Source organism: Haplochromis burtoni, unplaced genomic scaffold (assembly GCF_018398535.1).
Source record: "Haplochromis burtoni strain Fernald_Lab_line unplaced genomic scaffold, NCSU_Asbu1 Contig_498, whole genome shotgun sequence".
In the NCBI taxonomy this organism is placed as follows: Eukaryota; Metazoa; Chordata; class Actinopteri; order Cichliformes; family Cichlidae; genus Haplochromis; species Haplochromis burtoni.
The window spans coordinates 298984-318153 of record NW_024582859.1 but is presented as its reverse complement, the minus strand read 5'-3'; the positions used below and the strand labels follow the sequence as shown (position 1 = coordinate 318153).

The 19170-nt window shown below is 41.4% G+C and overlaps 1 protein-coding gene across 1 annotated transcript; it reads left to right on the top strand.

The window, feature by feature from the left end:
- The first annotated feature begins 10109 nt into the window (after positions 1–10109).
- Positions 10110–13038, top strand: LOC102290999 (protein Tob1). The gene is made up of 2 exons (XM_005946875.2): positions 10110–10396; positions 11680–13038. The coding sequence occupies exon 2, from the start codon at positions 11907–11909 to the stop codon at positions 12924–12926; it is 1020 nt and encodes a 339-aa protein (XP_005946937.1). The 5' UTR covers positions 10110–10396; positions 11680–11906; the 3' UTR covers positions 12927–13038.
- The last annotated feature ends 6132 nt before the right edge of the window (positions 13039–19170 follow it).

Genomic DNA, 19170 nt, shown 5'->3' with positions numbered 1-19170 from the left:
AAATGATACGGCAAGTCGTGCACATACTCTGGTCTCTGAAGTAAATTTCAGATGACTGGTGCAAATTTCAGAGTGTGAAGTGTAGCAGCTGGGTGCTTCCTTTTAGTGGGCGCAGGAAGATTTATGATAGCCAGAGTATTGTAGAAGGATTGTTTGGTTAGCACTTTGAATTGGGAGGAAACAAAAAGGAGAGGATAAAACAGATAGAGGGCTATTTCTGAATTCTGTGCCTTAGGGGTAGTGGCGTTTTTAGAAACTTTATTAGCTACAATATGGGCTACGACTGGTTCACAACATACAGATACTGTTTTCTTTTTTGCTCACAAAATAGTGCAGCTGCAGTTGAAGATAAGTGGGGGAAATGGAAAGTGGTTTCACAGCTGAAAGCCTGTTTTCAGCATTTGAGGAGTTTACTGGCCTATAGCATATTTGAAAAAAGTTACATAAAGCCTTTTGCGCCGAGTCTGACAGCTGCCTGGAGTGATGTCACTTGACTGAGCGCTGGATGTGGAGTTAGAAGTGACCCTGAGCTGCTTTCTGAACAAACTTTTGTTATACTGTAGGTGGGCAACACAGGCATCAATCAGGCTTTCACAAAAAACCAATGTGAGGCATAAAAAAAAGACCCAGTTCTGCTGCCTTGCTGTGAGCGTGATTATGTCATACAGTTGCATTGCTTAATTTTGCTGTGGAGTGTCCCTTTAACTCAGGTTAATGGTGTGTATCATAAAAACAATGAATTGTAATTACTAATGGAGATATGAGAAAGTTCATCACCCAGTGGAAACGACTGAAATCCACAGTTTCTTTGCTACTCTATCGCCATTATGTATAAACATCCACCCACCCACCCACACACACAAGCACACGCACACACACAGATCCATTAGATGATTCATCGGAGCTGCTGTCAATTACTATCTATGCTGTTTGCCTGCTTTCTGATTTGCATTCATGGCCAGTCGGTTTGCCATCTGATATTTGTTCACCTCGTTGACTCCACAGGACAGAAGCTAAATAAAGGAAAGGTTAATGTGCTGTACTCATTTTAAGTATGCATCAGGCTCTCTGTGATGCCGTATCTGTTCCCAAAACAGGTACAACCAATAGCTGCTGGGAGTCATACGCTGTTGCCACAGTTGTGTTTCCATGTTACTGTGCTTAGGTGTGACGCATTGATAAGGGGGCAGGAGATCTTAAACCCACACACACACACACACACACACACACACTGCACTGTTCCAAGAGACAAGAGATGTCTGGTAATGCCGAGGAACACCAGCAGAGATTATGTGCAGTAAAATGTGTGTGTCTGCTCCAGCCAGATGTACCCTGGGGCAAAGTATTTGCAAGTCATCAGCTGAAGATAAAGTAAAGAGTTATATACCCAGAGCTGTGCTTATCTGTTACATCTCCTTCAAGTCATAATCCTTCTGGGAAAGAAAAAATATTGTGAATAATTTATGAGTTTTATTCATTATGAGAATTTGATACAACATAATTTTGATACGGTAGCGTTCAAAGGCTTGAGTCAAAGCAAAAAGCTGAAACAGGACCTCAGAGATGCATCTGGGCCTACAGTTGATTCATCGACTCTCCATTGAAGCCTCATTAAAATGCTCTCAGTGGAAGGATCATGAAGGGGTTCTTAAAGACAGGAAATGGGGAGAAAGGGTGGAGGTATGCCAACCTACACAAGAACTTGAAGTATGGAGTCATAAATCCAACTTTGAAACTTTTGGTTCAAATCATAGACAGTATGTATGGACGAGGTGTAGGACCAACTGTAAAACACGGTGGAGGCTGTGTCGTGGTTTGACGGGATTACACAGTGCCGTCAGATTTTGATCCACCGTAAAATAACGTGAAGAAAGCACCTGCCTTGCAGTGGATTCACAATGATCTAAAATAAACATCTAAAGCTACTGTTTCATTTCTGAAGAAGAACAGGGTGAAGGTGATTGAAATGCCAAGTTTGTCTCCTGATCTGAACCCTAATCCAACACCTGTGGGCAATTCTTGAAGAATGGATAAAGATAGATGTTGCAATATGTCGCCAACTTGTTCATTCCATGCCTAAAAAACTTGGTGTTGTCCTTGAAAATCACAGTGTTAATACAAAATACTAGATGTAGTAGTTTTTGTTGCGGGGTGTATTCGTTTTCACTTCAACCGATTTGAGTAAAACTGAAGACTTTGTGATCTAAGTTATATTATTAACCTTAATTTCATGTTACGGAGTTAAACAAGTGTTCAATAAAACTCAGCCTTGTGAAAATGTTGGAAACTGTTCTTTTGTTCATTGAGCTACTGATTAAATTTCTACTTTTTAAAGGGGTTGTACTCATGTATGCTGAGCACTGTACCTCTATCAGTCATGGATTGGCCTCTGCAGAGCCAAGACCTCCGCATTATTGAAGCAGTGTGGGATCATCTTGACAGAAAACTGAACAAAAGGCAGCCGACTTTCAAAGAAGAGTTTTGAATGTCCTTCGAGACCATTCTTGAAGACTACTTAAAGAATTGACAAGAAAAAAACTTGCCTTTATAAAGTTCAGGCTGTGTTTAAGAATAAAGGTTATCATACCAAATATTGACTTCCAAGCTTGTTAGATTTGCTCTGTTTTTGCTTTAAACTGTATTTTGTGTATATATAAACACACACAACTATGCACACCTCCCCATATATTGAGGGAGAGCGAAAGAGAAGGCAAAAACTGACTTTGTACAATTCTAACAAGGTAGTATGGTGTTAAAACCTATATGTTACTATATACCAATTATTGTAAATAACAGCGTAACTGTTTTTTATGTACTTTTATACAATTATATTCAAGAGAATAAAATAATCATTACAATAAATTTGGATGTTGTGATTGCCCCGGGACTTACCCTGCAGAATTGCATGTCTGACTCAGGACATTCGCCTGTCTTTAACCTGCCAGCTTCTTAGTACAAAGTCCGTGTGATTACTCCAATTGTGCTGATGTGACGTTCACCACTGGTTTGGAATGTAAAGCCAAAACAACATCTCTAATCTTTGTGGATAAAAATTATATCGAATTTAACTTGCAACTTGAATTTATAAATAAATTTTCACCTAATTAAACACACGCCACAGCTTCCAAACACCATCCCACCACTAGCAGCACACATGCACGCAAACTCACTTTCTCATTTATATTTGCTTATTTTGAAGTTCACTTGCCCTCGAATGACTGGTTCAGAAAAACACACACGTTTTTCTTAAGCAGACGTTAACGTTTCCTCAGCGTTACTGAATAAACAGCCACGCTAAAATGCAGTCTGTAAACGCAAAGGAATGTCCCGTTATTCTCGGATCAGGCTTTGATTAAGCTAATAAATCATTCAGATCACCAAAGAACTGCTGGAATCGCATGGAAGCAGTGCAAAGTTTAAGCACATTTTACTGTCTTTTGAGTAAGGGGAACACATCGAGGCTGCTCTGGTCTGATGCAACGTCACAGGCTAAACAGCGCAGGGCGTCCTTTTTTTATTGAATGGTTTCGTTTGTATAAGATGAGCTGCAGGATCTAATTTGCCCCCTGTGACAGGCTGGATGATTACATGTTGAATAATTTAATACAATAGCCAGAAAATTTCAAGATAATATGGGTGTTTCTTAAGCTGTCAAACCACAATCTCATTTTAAAAGCAGATGAGATAGCTACCGGTGTGTGGCTTCATCATTAGTTACAACATGCACGCACAGACACACACACACGGCTGGTGTGATGAGAAATGTATTGACGTGTGTGCGTATTTCTGATGGAGACGCAGATTCAACAAAGTATTTTTCCGCAGCCATGAACACAGTGGAGCCTCCCCCCTCCCTCCCTTTGTTAAAGACAACAGTGGGATTGTTATTCCCTCTCAGTTTTTCATTCATCCTCATTCCTCTTCCTCTGTTGTCTGCCTCTATCTTTCCTCTCATCTATCAGGCCCACGTCTGCAGAGACAGCTCCTGCTGTTTACTTTTAATTTCTCTCCATGAATCCTAATTGCGCGGCGTGTCACGGAGGGTCAGCTCTAATAGGAATTATGATAAGTGCATCAGAGTCTGCAGCCGCTGAATCTACCTTGAATAGGCTTACAGGATTGTCTGTGGAGGCCTCAATGCTGATGACTTGAGTTTTTGAAAATAAACTGGAGCTGAAGCTTTTAAATGGCTTTCATCCATTCATTCTTGTTCTCTTATTCACGTATCCGCTTTCTGAACTTATCTGTCCTCTCATCTTTCTTGCTCACTTTCTGTGACACTCATGCTTCCTCCACACGGTCATAACCGTCTCCTCTTTTATGCATCTTTCTTCATATCCTCCCAGCTAGGGATGGGTTCTGACATAAACGGTAGTAACCAGACCGAAAAGCAGCGCGCATTTCGGTGCTTTATTTCGGTGCTTTATTTCGGTGCTTTATTTCGGTGCTTTATTTCGGTGCTTTATTTTGGTGCTTTTTTTTCCTGAGCTGTGATACACTTTAGATTCTAGCGTTTCCGAGGATAGTAGGCGGGTCCAGGTACGTACGTTCTTTTAGAGCAGAGCTACAGATTAAAATGCCCAAGGCGAAGCGGTCAAAGTCTGGCTGTACTTCACAGCAAAATATGCAAACTCAGCAGCCTGCAACAAGTGCTTTAAGCTGATACTGTGATACTGTCAAAGGAGGTAACACCTCAAATCCGATGAAACACCTGGCGACGCATAGCGTTTTTTTTAAAAGCCGAGAAATGCGCCGTATTTGATAGCTTGCTGCGAGACCTCACACCGAGCACATCTATTGTGGGTGTGGTGCCTGTTATCGGACCCGGAGTTAGCAACATCCCCCAAAAAGAGGAGAGTCCTGGCCCCTAGCCCTGCCAGTGTAGCAGAAATGATGATGAGGATGATGATGGCAGCAGCAGCCATTCTTCTCTGCCTGAGTAGCTTAATGTTCGTGTGTAATTTACGTTGAGTACACTAACCACGTTATTACATTAATGCATGTACGGTAAACTAGCAAACATCATCATAGCTACATGCGGCTGTCTTCTTGTTTGATGGCAGATACTCCCTTCACCCTTTCCAAAAAGGCTAAAATGACCAAAGAAAAAGTGGAAAACAGTTATACATGAGAGGTTTTTGGACAAAGTTTGTGTTTTTTCCATTGTTTAAGCACTGCTTCCAGCCAAGAGTGATACCATATATGCCCTATAGCTGCAGAAAAGGCTAACATTGTTATCTTTTTACAAAAAAAACAGCTGAACATGAGAGGTTTTTGGACAAAGTTGGTGTTCTCCATTCTTTAAGCACCGGTTTGAGCACCGTTTAAGCACCGGCACCGTTTCAAAAGTTTGGCACCGGTATCGGATAAAACCTAAACGATACCCATCCCTACTCCCAGCTGTCCTTGATACCTCCCTATTTCCCCTTTTCTTTCCTCTCTCACACCTCCACACTCCTTTAACCCTAGACGCTATTTATTCCCCAACACCCCAAGAGTCACGCTGAGCACTAAAATGCGTCTTGAGTAACCCAATCGGAAATAACAGCTCTATATACAGGTGCGAACGTACTCGGAGAGGCTTTACCACCGCATTCCTGAAGGGACATTTGGAGATGGTCAGTGACACATGGGGCCACAGATATAATAATAATGTCAATGCAAATGAGCCCCTGTCCGAACTGAAGGACTGAAAAGTCCAAACATGCCAGACAGTTTTTAGACCAAAAGGCAGATAGGGGGTAGATGTTAGTCTGGTTTGTGAGTTTTCATGCATTGTTTTTACAGTCTGCTTACTGTGCAGGCACATTAACTCCAGTCAGGGGTACACTAAAGAGTGCTCTGACACACTGCAGTATCTCCCAAAGTGAATCCCAAACTAGATCTATTAAAATGTAATAAAAATATTACAGGCAGAATGATGGGAGGCGAGGAAAAGATTTTCCCATTATCACTTTTAGAACTGTGAATGCAGGAAGGTCCCTGGTGTTAACATAAAAAAGATGTGACAACATTAACAGAATAACAGTCACAAGATGAACGTTTAGAATAACTTATGCTTGTTATGAAAAGCAAACAGAATCATAAAAAATATATGGTGGGCTGAAGATAGTGCCTATATCTAATCCAGGCTTGTCGTTGAAGAAGAACATGTGCAGAGAATTTAACAACTCAGTAAAATCATTCGTTGATTTTAGAAATATTACAAATTTAGGATCTACAGGCTGTGTCTGTCATCCTGTCGGCTACACATTTGCACTTTTTGCCAAGCTGTGGCATTGAGCCACTGTAAATTATTGATAACGCATTGTTCTCTTTTTAAACTAACAAGCTGCAGAGCGTCTACCCAGCTCTATTTGTTTACTATTTAGATTGCCAACTTGGAGCGCATCCACTTCCTGCTGTTTGACTCATGTGGAGTATGTACAAGACCACACAGGGGACCTTCCACCCCTCCTTTCAGATCCTGTGCACACTGTGAGCAACTGTGTTGCCATCCAAATGGATGATTAGTGAGAGAGAAGAGTGCAGAAAAGTAATAATATATATTAACTAGCAACATAATCTACCACAAAAAGTGATGAACCTTGTTACTTTATAAATGAATCAGAATTTCCTCTGCACTTTTTTTTTCATATCTTCCATTAGCCATCCATGTCTCATTACTAAATTGATTCTCCACGAGGCAAACGGGGTGTCACTTGATCATATGAGGGAATTTATGTGCAAAGAGACCCAGCATGCATGTTCTGTTAAGTTGACACAGAGCTATCGCATTGATTGATTATCTTCCTCCTTCCCTTTTCCCCCTTGTAAATCAGCCAAAATCAATAGAAATACAGGGTGAAGATAGTTAGCTTTAAAAAGCCGTCACACGAGGAACCATTCCTAGAAAATATCAGTCTGGGGTGGTTCAGCTGAAGGTACTGACCTGCTCATTTTTGTGTGTGTGCGCGCGCGTGTGTGTGTGTGTGCGTGCGCGCGTGTGTGAATGTGTGTTTTCTATTTAGTCCAAGTTAAAGCTGAAGCACGTTCTTTTTTCTGAGCAGCGCTACAAGGTCAAAGTAAAATAAATGAATGTAAAGCAGTAGCTCGGCACGAAAACAGAGAAACAGAGAAGCGACAGCAAACTTCAGCTATAAAACCATAAAATATATACATAACAGTCCAGACAAATATGTATCTTTTATTTCCTTTTTTCTGTCGTTTTACAGAGCTTACAGTTGGCTGTATTAAGATGCTTTTTTTAACCCCCCCCCACTCTATGCAGATGGCACATAGATCTATTGATGTTGTCCCAGCGGTCCGCTCCTGGATGAATTATGTAACAGCCTCTGTGGATTTTAAAGGTGGCTGTGCGGGAGAGAAAAGCGTTTACGTCGATGTCGTGACAACTCATAACACAACCTCTGTATTTACACATACCGTGCCGTGTAAATCCTCAGTGCGTATGCACACAGCGTGACTCATAGTCGAGCCACTGATGCATGATGTTTAATGGACAGCCACAGCTGAAAGGCTGCCACAGAGACTGGCTGATACTGCCATGAAACACTGATGTAAACACTCAGAAACAGATCTCAGTGAGATTTATATTTATGTGAATTAAATATGTCGAATGAATGAAAAGTGTAGCTTTAGCTTGTCCTGTTTAATGTGGATGTACTTATTGTGTTCTATCATCTTACCAGACATATAAGAGACATAGCTGCCCCTCACTGAGCCTGGCTCTACCAACAGTTTCTTCCTGTTAAAAGGGAGTTTTTCCTTCCCGTTGTTGCCAAGTGTTTGCTCATAGGCAGTTGTTTGACTGTTGTTGTTTTCTCTGTATTATTATATTGTATCTACCTTAAAAAGATAGAAAGAGGGATAAAAGGAAAGGAAGGCGGGGAGGCAGACAGGGAAGCAGCAGTGTGTGAGAAATCCTCCTCCACTTGTGTGTCTGTTTGTTTGTGTCACTGCACTATAAAAGTAGACCTTAAATAAACACAAAGAAAATGGTTATTTAATCACAGCCCTTAAGTTCCTCGTTGCTAAGAGGATAATGCCTTTTACATTATTGCACATTATTGGGCTGTCTTTTTTCCCATTTCTTATCGCTTATTACTTTGAACAAACCATTCAGAGGAAAGCAGAAGTGGATTATTATGGTCTGTAGTCACTTCACACCAGGGGCTTGTGTTTTTCTGTTAAAGGACAGCAGTGAAGGATGGGCAACACCGTGTTGTCTTCTGGTGCTAGAGGAATGTTAGGTTAAGGCCTTGTTGTAAATACTTAAAAGATGCCCTTCAGTTTGCTGAGAAATGGCTTAGTAAACTTTAAAATACCCTTTTCTCCTTTCTTGTTGCAAAGTTCCACAGGAAGGTCAGCTTAAGCCCTGATGAGCTGGATTTCCATACAACAAGGCAACTGAGCTGCAGCATTTGCTAAATTACTCACGTAACTGCCTATATTCTCATTTCTGTGGCACAAAGTTAGACTGGACACTGTTTTCAGAGGAGAACTAGAAATCTTCATGTGACAGAAGCAGCAGTGAGTGGCAGATACACTGGACTCCAATGATTAGAGGATTACGCTCTAAGACAATATAGCAGTCTTAACGTGCCTGATTATAGCTGCTGACCTTGCTCTGTCAGCTGATGCCTTTTATTGCCACTCCAAACATCACAAGGGCACAAATTGTGTACACATTAGTGGGGGAAAAGGACAGGAGCCATACACAATATAAACACCATACCATAAAAAGGAGCCCCAGCAGCATGGCTATATGGAAGTGATTCTGGGGGACATGTGACACTGAGATCTTTACAGTGAAAACAGCCCACAAGGCTTGCTGCAAAACACAGTGCTGCTGGCTGGCAGTCCACTCGCTCACCCACCCACTTCCACTTTAAGATAGATGGTGAATCTGAATCTGCTGGGCAATGTCAAATCGTATAATCCCCCCTCTATTTCAGCCACCCCTGCCTCATCTGTCATGCCTTGTTCCCTAAAGCACTTTCCACAGGAGCCCTGTTTGCTTGCATTTACAGCTCACATCAAGCACATGACTCCGCTTGGGAAAAATAAGAATGTCCACTCTGTCAGACTTTTTTTTTTTTTTTTTTAATAAAAAGCACTGCTGCCATGGTAAATAAGGCGACCTATCTATCTATCTATACGACCTCAAAGTTGTCAGCAAACTAAATTAATCAGGATAACGGCTTTATTTCCGTTTCACATAACACCATTAATCATGAGGAGAAAGCACGTTTTCCTTATTGTGGTTTTAAAGGCTTTTAAAGCCCCAGCGACTCTTCCTTTCTTGAGCAGATACCTGTGTGTGTGCCGGTTCACTTTAAATTGGGCAACAGCGTGCGTTCAGCCGAGCGATGACGTGCGCAGCCTACATCAGCACCTTGGATACGGGTACACCATTCACAGTATGGTTCCTGCCCCATTTTAGGCCAATCAGCGCTTGTGTTTTCTAGATAGCATGCAGCACAACCCACACTGCTTGCCAGCTGTATTGTTCCGCTGTGGGGAATCTCCTCTCAGGCGTTATACATTTATCACAGATCCTGCAGCTTTTCGTGGCAGGTAAAAAAAAAAAAAAAAAAAAAAAAAAGGGGGGGGGGGTCTTTGTGACTATTCTGTGACGAAATGCAGGCGCAAATTATTTTAAGGCCCCTTTTTCTGGTATCAACATGGCACAGAGCTGTTAGTCTTAAATATTATCTGATTGCGACGATTAAAACCTGCTGGGTGGGTTATTATAACATATTTACTTCCCGGAAGTGCCACAGTTTCACCTTTGTGTTTGTTTCAAGTCAACTCGATCTCTTTACATAATACTGCTAGTGAATAACATTAATTAGGACTTTTGCCTTTTGCTGTCAGCACAGACCTAGGTTATCTCTGACGCAAACTCCTCATCACAGGCGTCTCTCGTCTCACAGGACCGTTTGTCCGAGTTTGACAGCGCCGATCAGCCAATCAGTGCTCGCCTCTGGCGTCACGAAGAGGGCGGGACTCCCGCCGCGGACCAATCGCAGGCGCTTGCATTGTTTTGACCTCTGGAACCGCATCACCGCCTACCTCGTGCCCATGGCGGAGGAAAGCTATAAATACGAGCGACGCCGTATCAGAAGAGGACGAAGTTGCGAAACTCCCGAGAAAGGAGGGAGCTACTCTGCAAGCCTGCTGAAAGAGGAGAGCTAAAAAACAAAAAACCGAAAAATAACCTTAAAAAAACCGTAAACGCCAATCCTCCAAAAATCTACGTGTACTGGAAGACTTTTTTGTAACGCTGATAATTTATTATATGTGAAGAAAGTATTTATACTTTTTTTTTTCCTATTTGCACTAACTAACGGTACTTCAGAACTACTGAGAATCTTTATTTTTTACAAAAAAAGTAAGTACTCCAGCTCTCTTGTTTCTGCTAATGTGTGTGTCGGTGTCTTTATTATTGCTCTTAGTTGTACTGTAGCTCTATTCATACTTAACTATAAGCTGATCTGCTGCGTCAGTTCACGAAGTTAGGGAGGGGTGTATATAGGCTGTGTGTGCTCTTTTTTTTCTCTATTCTTATGTAAGCACATAGCGATACCTCCACAGACTCGAAATGAGTCCGATGTGGTGTTGAATTTTCACTGCAGCCTGTTATTATTATTTTTTATTATATCGCCTTTTTCTAGTGTCAGTACAGTCTGTTCCTGTGCGCTGCAGTTTCTGCAATATTATGCCTTTCTTACTGTAACACCAGCCAAGACCTGTAGCTACAACTGCGACCAATCTTTATTAGTGAGGTGTAGACACTGCAGATTTTTGGGGGTTTTTTTTCCAGTGTGGGCTAGCTTCCCCCTCTGAGAAATAAAATAATCCACTCTGGGGCATTTCAGCAGCCTCTACAGGCTGACTCCCTATAGACCCTCTCTGTCTAGCTCTTCTCGGTAGAAGAGGGCTATTTCTGTGCTGCCTGCATCCAGCCTTCGTTTCAGTAAATGTTTAATGGCTAAATCCTTTCGCAAAAATCGCAAAACATGGGCGCAGACAGGTTGTTCGGCGACACTGCTTCGACTAATCTGTGCCGTATGCATACCATACCAACCCAGTAGCACGGTTATAAGCCTGAAATCCAACCGGATCGTTTCTTTGCCAACTTATCCACCATTAGGTATTATCTACAAAGCAGTCACTAAGTCAAGCTTACCCTTTTTGGATAATGAAATGCGGTAACCCCGCAGTAGTTTTCCTGTCTCCTGCTGTAAGGAGGATATCTAGAAGCCTATTATGTAATAGGATTCTCAGTCCTAGTGTGAGGTTAATGTGCACGATGCCTACTTCTTGACATTTAGATGCAGGGTTGACAACAGTATAGCCCAGCTGTAGTGCCTCTTCTGTTTATTTATATCAATATATTCATATTATTAGAATATATTCTGTATATTCCTCTTTTCTGGTTTATTTTACCTTTAAGATCCTGCTTTGGTTGGCCATTTTATGGCTTACAGCCTACATATTTATGAGCTCAAATGGTCACAGTACAACATACCTGCTTTAAAAACAAATGCTTAATAATTAAAGCACCCTCCTCCCTTCGTTTTAGCTGTGTAGCCATACTGCATGATCATTCCAAATATATTTTCATGTACTTATACATGTGTTTTGTCCCTCCCCCACTTTTAATTCTTGCAGGAAAAAATATAACACCCTGTGGAAGGACACCACTTACACAAAACCAGCACTTCTGATTTTGATTTTTTTCCCCAACCTGTTTCATCCAAGTTCTGGTTACTTTTGCCATCCCGACTGGAGAGAGCAGCTGTGCTGCCAAACACGGATAAACAAAGCAGACCCAGTGGATACGTTCAAGGTCAGACACAAATAATCTTGTTGCATCGGGTAAACTTCAGCAGTTAGCTATGCAGCTTGAAATCCAAGTAGCCCTCAACTTCATCATCTCATACCTGTATAACAAGCTGCCCAGGCGGCGAGTCAACATTTTTGGCGAGGAGCTGGAGCGGCAGCTGAAGCAGAAATATGAAGGACACTGGTACCCGGACAAGCCATACAAAGGTTCAGGATTCAGATGCATCCACGTTGGGGAGAAGGTTGACCCCGTGGTGGAGAAGGCAGCCAAAGAGAGTGGGCTGGACATTGAAGATGTCCGCAACAACCTTCCCCAGGACCTCAGTGTGTGGATTGACCCCTATGAGGTATCCTACCAGATTGGGGAGAAGGGGCCCGTCAAAGTGTTGTACGTCGACGACAGCAACGAAAGTGGAAGTAGCAATGTGGGACTTGATTTGGACAAAGAGATAAAGAACAGTTTCAATCCAGACGCGCAGGTCTTCATGCCCATCAATGAGCCTGTGAATGGCGCCTCCCCGGGTTCCAGCTCGCCCTCCCCACCCTTTGGCCACTCGGCAGCAGTAAGCCCCACCTTTATGCCCCGCTCCACGCAGCCTTTAACCTTCACAACAGCCACCTTTGCTGCCACCAAGTTTGGCTCCACTAAGATGAAGAGCAGTGGACGCAACAATGGCGGCAGTGGCGCTGGGAACAAGGTGGCACGTACCTCTCCCACCAACCTGGGCCTGAATGTGAACAGTCTCCTGAAACAGAAAGCCATCTCCACCTCCATGCACTCTCTGTACGGGTTAGGCCTCGGCGCGCCGCAGCAGCAGCACCAGAAGCCCTCGGCACTCTCCCCCAATGCCAAGGAATTTGTGTTCCCCAGCCTGCAGGGCCAGGGCAGCCAGAGTGCTCTTTTCCCCAGCGACAGCTCGCTCAGCCTCAGCCCGCTGCAGTACAGCAATGCCTTTGATATGTTTGCGGCCTACGGTGGCCTTAATGACAAGTCGCTTATGGATGGCTTGAATTTCAGCTTGAGCAACATGCAGTATTCTAACCAGCAATTCCAGCCAGTTATGGCCAACTAGTACACGTGAAGGTACTACTTAAGCTACTACTTCATACAGAAACGACCAGAGATAATGTGATGGGGGGGGAAACAAACATAAATGCACATTTCAAAACAGAAATAAATAAAATTAAAAAAAAAAGTAAACAAGAACAGAATGTCAAGTATAAAAGGAAAAAGTGACTTGTCACCTGTAAGATCTTTGTTACGAGTCTAAGAGCATGAGCCCGAGGGTGAATTATTTTGCCCCCTTGAGTTATACCTTTTTCTTTTCCTTAATGAAGCTTGTAGTACAAAATGTCCAAGCTTGGTTACCTAAACTTCAACATGCATCATTGTTATTTCTTTTGCCAACCAAGCACAAAATATTTTTTTTATGTGACTGTTTAAAAAACAAAAAAACAAAAAAAAAAAACAAAAACATATAATATAAATATATATATATATTTTATTTATATATATATATATATATATATATATATATATATATATATATATATCATTATATATATATATATATATATATACAAAAGAGAAAAAAACAACACAAGTCATGGCCTCTTTTCAGTATTTAAACATAACTGGACATCGCCAATTATTTTTTGGTTTTTTTTGTTTTGTTTTTTTCAAGAGATTGGCATAAATAAGTGGGATTTCCTGGTCTTTTTCTAATTGTATAATTTAATTTAGTACAGAGTTTGTAAAATATCAGAGTATCTATTGTTTCTACGACATGGTATTGCATTTATATCTTTTTACTACTCCAGTGATCTGTGATGGCTGCAGCAACTTTATGTTTTCTTTTTTTATTGAAATAAAAAATGAATTTATCATTTAAAAAAAAATGTAAAAAAATTGACTATCCTAAAGATTGTGTACAGAATATTCCGTAGTGGTGGGATATAAGAATATTTGCTTTCTTTCTTTCTTTCTTTTTTTCAAAAAAAATACATGAGAGTTGTATTTTCTGTTAAGAGTTTAAAAGATTTTTGCTATATCATGGACAAAATGTAATCGTATATTAATTTTGTACCTACATTGTGCAATACTTGATAAAAACAAACGGTATAACAAAGTATTCAGAGTCAGTGTCTTACATGTTAAGAGAGACTGATGGTTTATTAAGTTTGTATTAAAAAGCTTGAAAATAATTGCCCTGGTTCACTTTGTTGTTGCTCTTTGTGGTTCAGTTGGTGAAGGCGAGTGCACTGAAGTCACTGGTGCGTATCAGTGTCATTAGCGAGCATGAATAGTGCTTTTAAGTTAGAGATTGCAGGTTTCGTGTCTACAACATAGTTTCAGGAACAAAGTTGCTCTTACACATGACATTTCAAAACGCATTGTTTTATTTCCTCTGCCTGTAACGCAGATATGCCAGTACACAAGCAACACTGCTAGCTCTTGGCACTTTTTTCTTTTTTCACGCCCTGCAGACTTGGGCCAAGTGCCATTGCACACACGTTTAATGCGAGTGTGACTCTGTCTACCCTGATAACCTCTTAGCTTAGGCTCACATTTAAGTCGAGGCAGGATAAACCAGTCAACTGGATTCTGAGGTGTACTCTGCACAGCGTGTATAGAAGGCAGAAGAACCTTGGATACGATGAAAATGCCCACTTGTAGATTAGAGAAATGATGTGGCATATTTTGTGGTTCAAGTGGAAAAAAGCAGAACTGCATAATCAGTGTGATGAGGCGGACATCAGTCATCACTTTAACTGTGTAAACTGAAAGATATGTTCGTTATTTACGTTTTACTCAGTGTCTTCAAGGATGTGGGCTGGTAATGGGTGCTTTTGGTGCAGGGAAAAAACATTTTATGTAAATAGACATATTAAGACAGAACAAGTGGACTGAAGCCCAGAAACCACTAAAAAATATAAGGTAACTCAAGTCTTTGGATGCTCAGCTCATTTTGCAGTTTTGAATTTGAATTTAGTTTGGTAATGTCAAACTAGGAAAGGCAATCGGATGATACCCCCACATAAATTAGAATATTTACAACGATGGACATGTAATTATAGAAATGCATCAGATTTAAGGACCAGTGCCTGGGTTGCCATTACTGAGAGCTGTGTCACTGCTGTTTGTTCTGATGAGAGGTTGCTGAACTGTATCATGCCAGCACCGACCCTGCTGACATATCTTTGTCCCTTTGGGGCTGCCTCATCATTGCTTGTCTGTCTGCATGTCCCCTGATACACTCAGGGCTTGATAGGCAGTGCAAAGTTCAGCGTGTGTGTTGGTTTATCTCGGCCGCTGATACAGGCTCTGGTGGGAGTGTGTTTATCTTGGTACGTGACACGGTGTTTGTGCACAAGTGTTGGGTCATTCTCAAAAATACTGGGGTGGGGGCTGGGAGTCGGAGCTCCTGCAACAGAGGCAGAAAGGAGGTGTTAGTGATATCAGCTCCCTCTTTATCCAGGATTTGTCATGGTATACAAAGCATGAGTCACTGTAATGTGTGTGGTTGAGATCAGAGATGTCCAGTAGCTGGAATGAAAGGGAAAGGTGCGCTAATGCCAGTCAGTTATTTTCTGCTACTTGTTTAAATTAGGTTTGCTATTTCTGCAAATACATGCAATCATAAATACAATCTCACAAGTGATGTTTAGTTTGTTAATGATTACTAATAATCATATCATGAATGCTGACATGCACAAAGGCAGTCAGTTTATCATTTTAAAGCACAGTTATATCTCTTATACAATATGCACACGATTGGCCGTTGTCAGTAAATAGATGGACCACTGAACTGACTGATGTTACAGCTCTAGATTAAATTATTTCTCACATTTGATTCTAAAAATCAATGTCGAAGTCATTCCTTCTAAGACAAACATACTTCCTAGACTTTCATGATGTACATTTGTTGCTTCTTACTTATCATTTGATTACAAGTTGTAAAAGGATTAATTTGATTGAAGAGCTCAGACAGAAAAGTCTAAGTCCATCTGACGTGTTTTGTTTTTAATAAGGGTTGTTTTTCTTTTAATCAGGCTCCTATGTTATGTTAACTGTAAATGTAACTTAAATTAATTTATTGGCTTTTAACAAATTGGATATTCTTTTGCAGTCCATGCCTCTACCGCAAAAGATGCAACTGTTAACACTGGAAATCATTAGAGCAGAAATTAAAGCGAAACACTGAAAAAGCTGTTGAGCAAAATCCACAAGATGACATCATAGTTCATTGCTAAGTGACAGCACAAAAAATAAATGATAAACTGATAAAAAAAATAATAAGTACACTATGATCAATGTACTTCAGTGTCTCAGTAACTATAAAACCTGTTGTCACGTCAAGTAAGTTAAGATACGAAGTCGGGCATGAAGCTGGCAAACAGCATTACAATAGCAGTCTGAGCAAACTGATAAATCCAAGCTGACCTGGTTGAACGTCACATGATGTGAGTTGTGTCTTCTGATTAGTGGTGCTTTGGCTTTTGCCGACAAAAGGTAGTGCCATTTCGAGTTTTATTTGCCAAAAACTCTTGTTTTGGAAGAGGTTCACTGTGGGATTTAGGGATATTTGAAGCTCGTATGAGATTTTTGACGACGGCTTTTATATCCGAACTCTTCAGTTCGCTTACTTAAATTTATGTTTTGTAAAGCAACATCAGATATTTAGTTGTTCTTAACCTGATCTACAAGCTAAACTCAAGGATGGTGGAAAACAGAAGGGAGGACCGACCAAAGACGGCATGAGGGAGTGTAATATATTTTACCAACCAAGGGAAAATCCAAATGAGAGTGAGACTGGGATCAGAATATAACAAAGACACAAAGAGAGAGACGAGCTATGTGCTGGAAGCAGTGCGACAGTGAAATGTTGCCAGCACCGCTATTGATTCAAACCCAGTGCCAAGCTCACCTCTCAGAACCCCCCACCTGCTTGTCATAAAAACAGGTGGAGTTCAGCCCAGCTTGTGGTCCCCTCCACGAGACGGTGATGTGGGGGAGCAGTTAATGGCTTTTCAGTCCAACTCCTCTCCTCGTCTATTTCTGGAAGCATGCTAGAGCTGATTGAGCAATGATAAGCTGGAAGGAATTGCGCTTTCCCCCCTGAACATCTCTTCACTACGCCTTATCTGTATCTCAGGAAAACAAAGCATATCAGCCCAACATAGAAGAATGTAACCAGTAGAATGCACGATGTTGTTTTTGTCTTCACTGAGCAGTTGCTAAGTTTAAAGTGAAATAAAATGTTTTAGAGGTGAGAAAAAAGTATGAAATGTTATTCTTCTTTTATATCTTCACGTTCAAATCTAGAATGAAATTTAAAATCCTTCCCCTTGAGTAGTCAGGGCTCATCTTATCTGAAAGACCTCATTTTACCCCAGTGGAGCACTTTTCTCTCCAACTGCTGGCTTTCTTGTGGTTCCCTGGATATTTAAACTTACAAAGGGAGGCACAACCAGCTCCCAGTTTAGATTCTGGAGACAGACGCCACCTCTACCTCTCTGATCTCTACCGACCCTGAAGAACGGCAATCACTTTGTGTTTTTACACCACTCTGCATCTAATTCATTAGTCATTATTAATCTCTGGCTCTAGTTTGTTTTTGGCCTGGTTTCCCCACCTCACTCCAAACCGGTCTTGGCTGGTGGCCACTTCTCAAAACGTGATTCTGCGAGAGGTTTCTTCCTGTTAAAAGAGAGTTTTTCCTTCCCACTGTCACCAAGTGCTTGCTCAGAGGGGGTTGTTTGATTGTGAGGGTTTTCTTTGTATTACTATAGGTGCGGGTCTTTACATTTCATTAAAAAGCACCTTGAGGCAACTACTGTGTTGTGATATGAATAAAACTGAAATCAAATTCATTTTAGTACAGAGAAAGGGACATTTGTTGAGTCATTTAGCAGGTGACATCTAAGTATTGGAAGCACAGTTGCCTTCAAAGACATTTGGGCTGTTTTTAGTGGGCAGACAAAAGCAGTTTACATTTTTTTTCTAATGTATTCTTGTGCTACACTAACACACTGCATTGACGCCCTTTAGCTATTTCAAACAGCCACAGTTTTAGCGTGGTTAATGTACTGTATATAGTATACATGCCTTTTTAGGAATTGCATGAGCTGTTTCCATTGCATCTGGCATCATGAGTGACAGATACATTGTGCACACGCTGCCACATACACACACACTGTGAGCTATATTTAGACTTTCTGATGCATAGTGGGCTGTCCAGTTTGTGTTGTACGCTGCAGATCTCCTCAGCACACACTCACACACCCAGCTGTTTAAACTGCAACTGCTCTTATCTGCAAAAGGAGAGCATAAACAAACCACAGTCCTCTGCCTCGGCCTCTCCTCCCTCTCCACACCTCTCCGGGTGGCATACTTCAGTTTCCCTGGTAGTTTATCACGACACTCCCGTACCTGCCAACGGGTCACACCGATATTTTGGAAGTAAAATTTGGAACAGAACTATGGCTTGCAAAGTTACTAAGTTACCCGCATACTAATCTCTGGCAAATATGTAAACAACTTGTAAGGTCAACAGGTTGTCGCCTGCCCCAGACAAACTTCTGCTATTGGGTTAAACTCTCCAAAAGATGATTTTAGAAATTTGGCAGCTTTGCAGTGTCGAAGCAACACGACTCAACATCGACCTGATTAATCGCCGTGGTACAATTTGTGGTGATGGTGAGGAAAAGGTAGTATGGGGGGCTGGTGGACATCAGCTATCCGTCACTTCCTGGTGTGTGTGTCTGTGTGCTGGAGTGAAAGACGCAGAGAGGGAGGAGCAAAGGAATCTTCTGCTGTCTCTACAAGGCCCGAGGCTCAGAAGAGGATGATTTGTAGCCAGGAGAGATGCCAAGGCATGCGGGGAAGGAAGGGAGATGGAGAGGAAAATCACACTCGTAGCAACAAAGCATGACAACAACCCAGAGAAATACAAAAGAAACACACACCGTCTTTATGAAATGTGAAGAATAGAGAGCTACCAAAAAGGTCAGCTATAGAAATGAAAGTCTTTTCCACAATATTCCTGTGATGTTTTTCCTCATGCCACCAGCATTTTTGATCTTTATAAATACACTGCATGTCTGGTGATGTCTCACATTCATTTCTGCATTCATACAAAGTGTGTTTAATCCACTCTACCTATAGTGTCTTTCCCACTGCTGAGAAAATATAGCGCTCTAAACAGCTCTCCTGTCTGCTTAAAGTCAGGCTGGATTTATCTGGCTCGTGCTTTGAAGACTTTCATGAATAATATTTGCACATATTAATGAAAGAAACAGCTGGCCAGCTTTTGA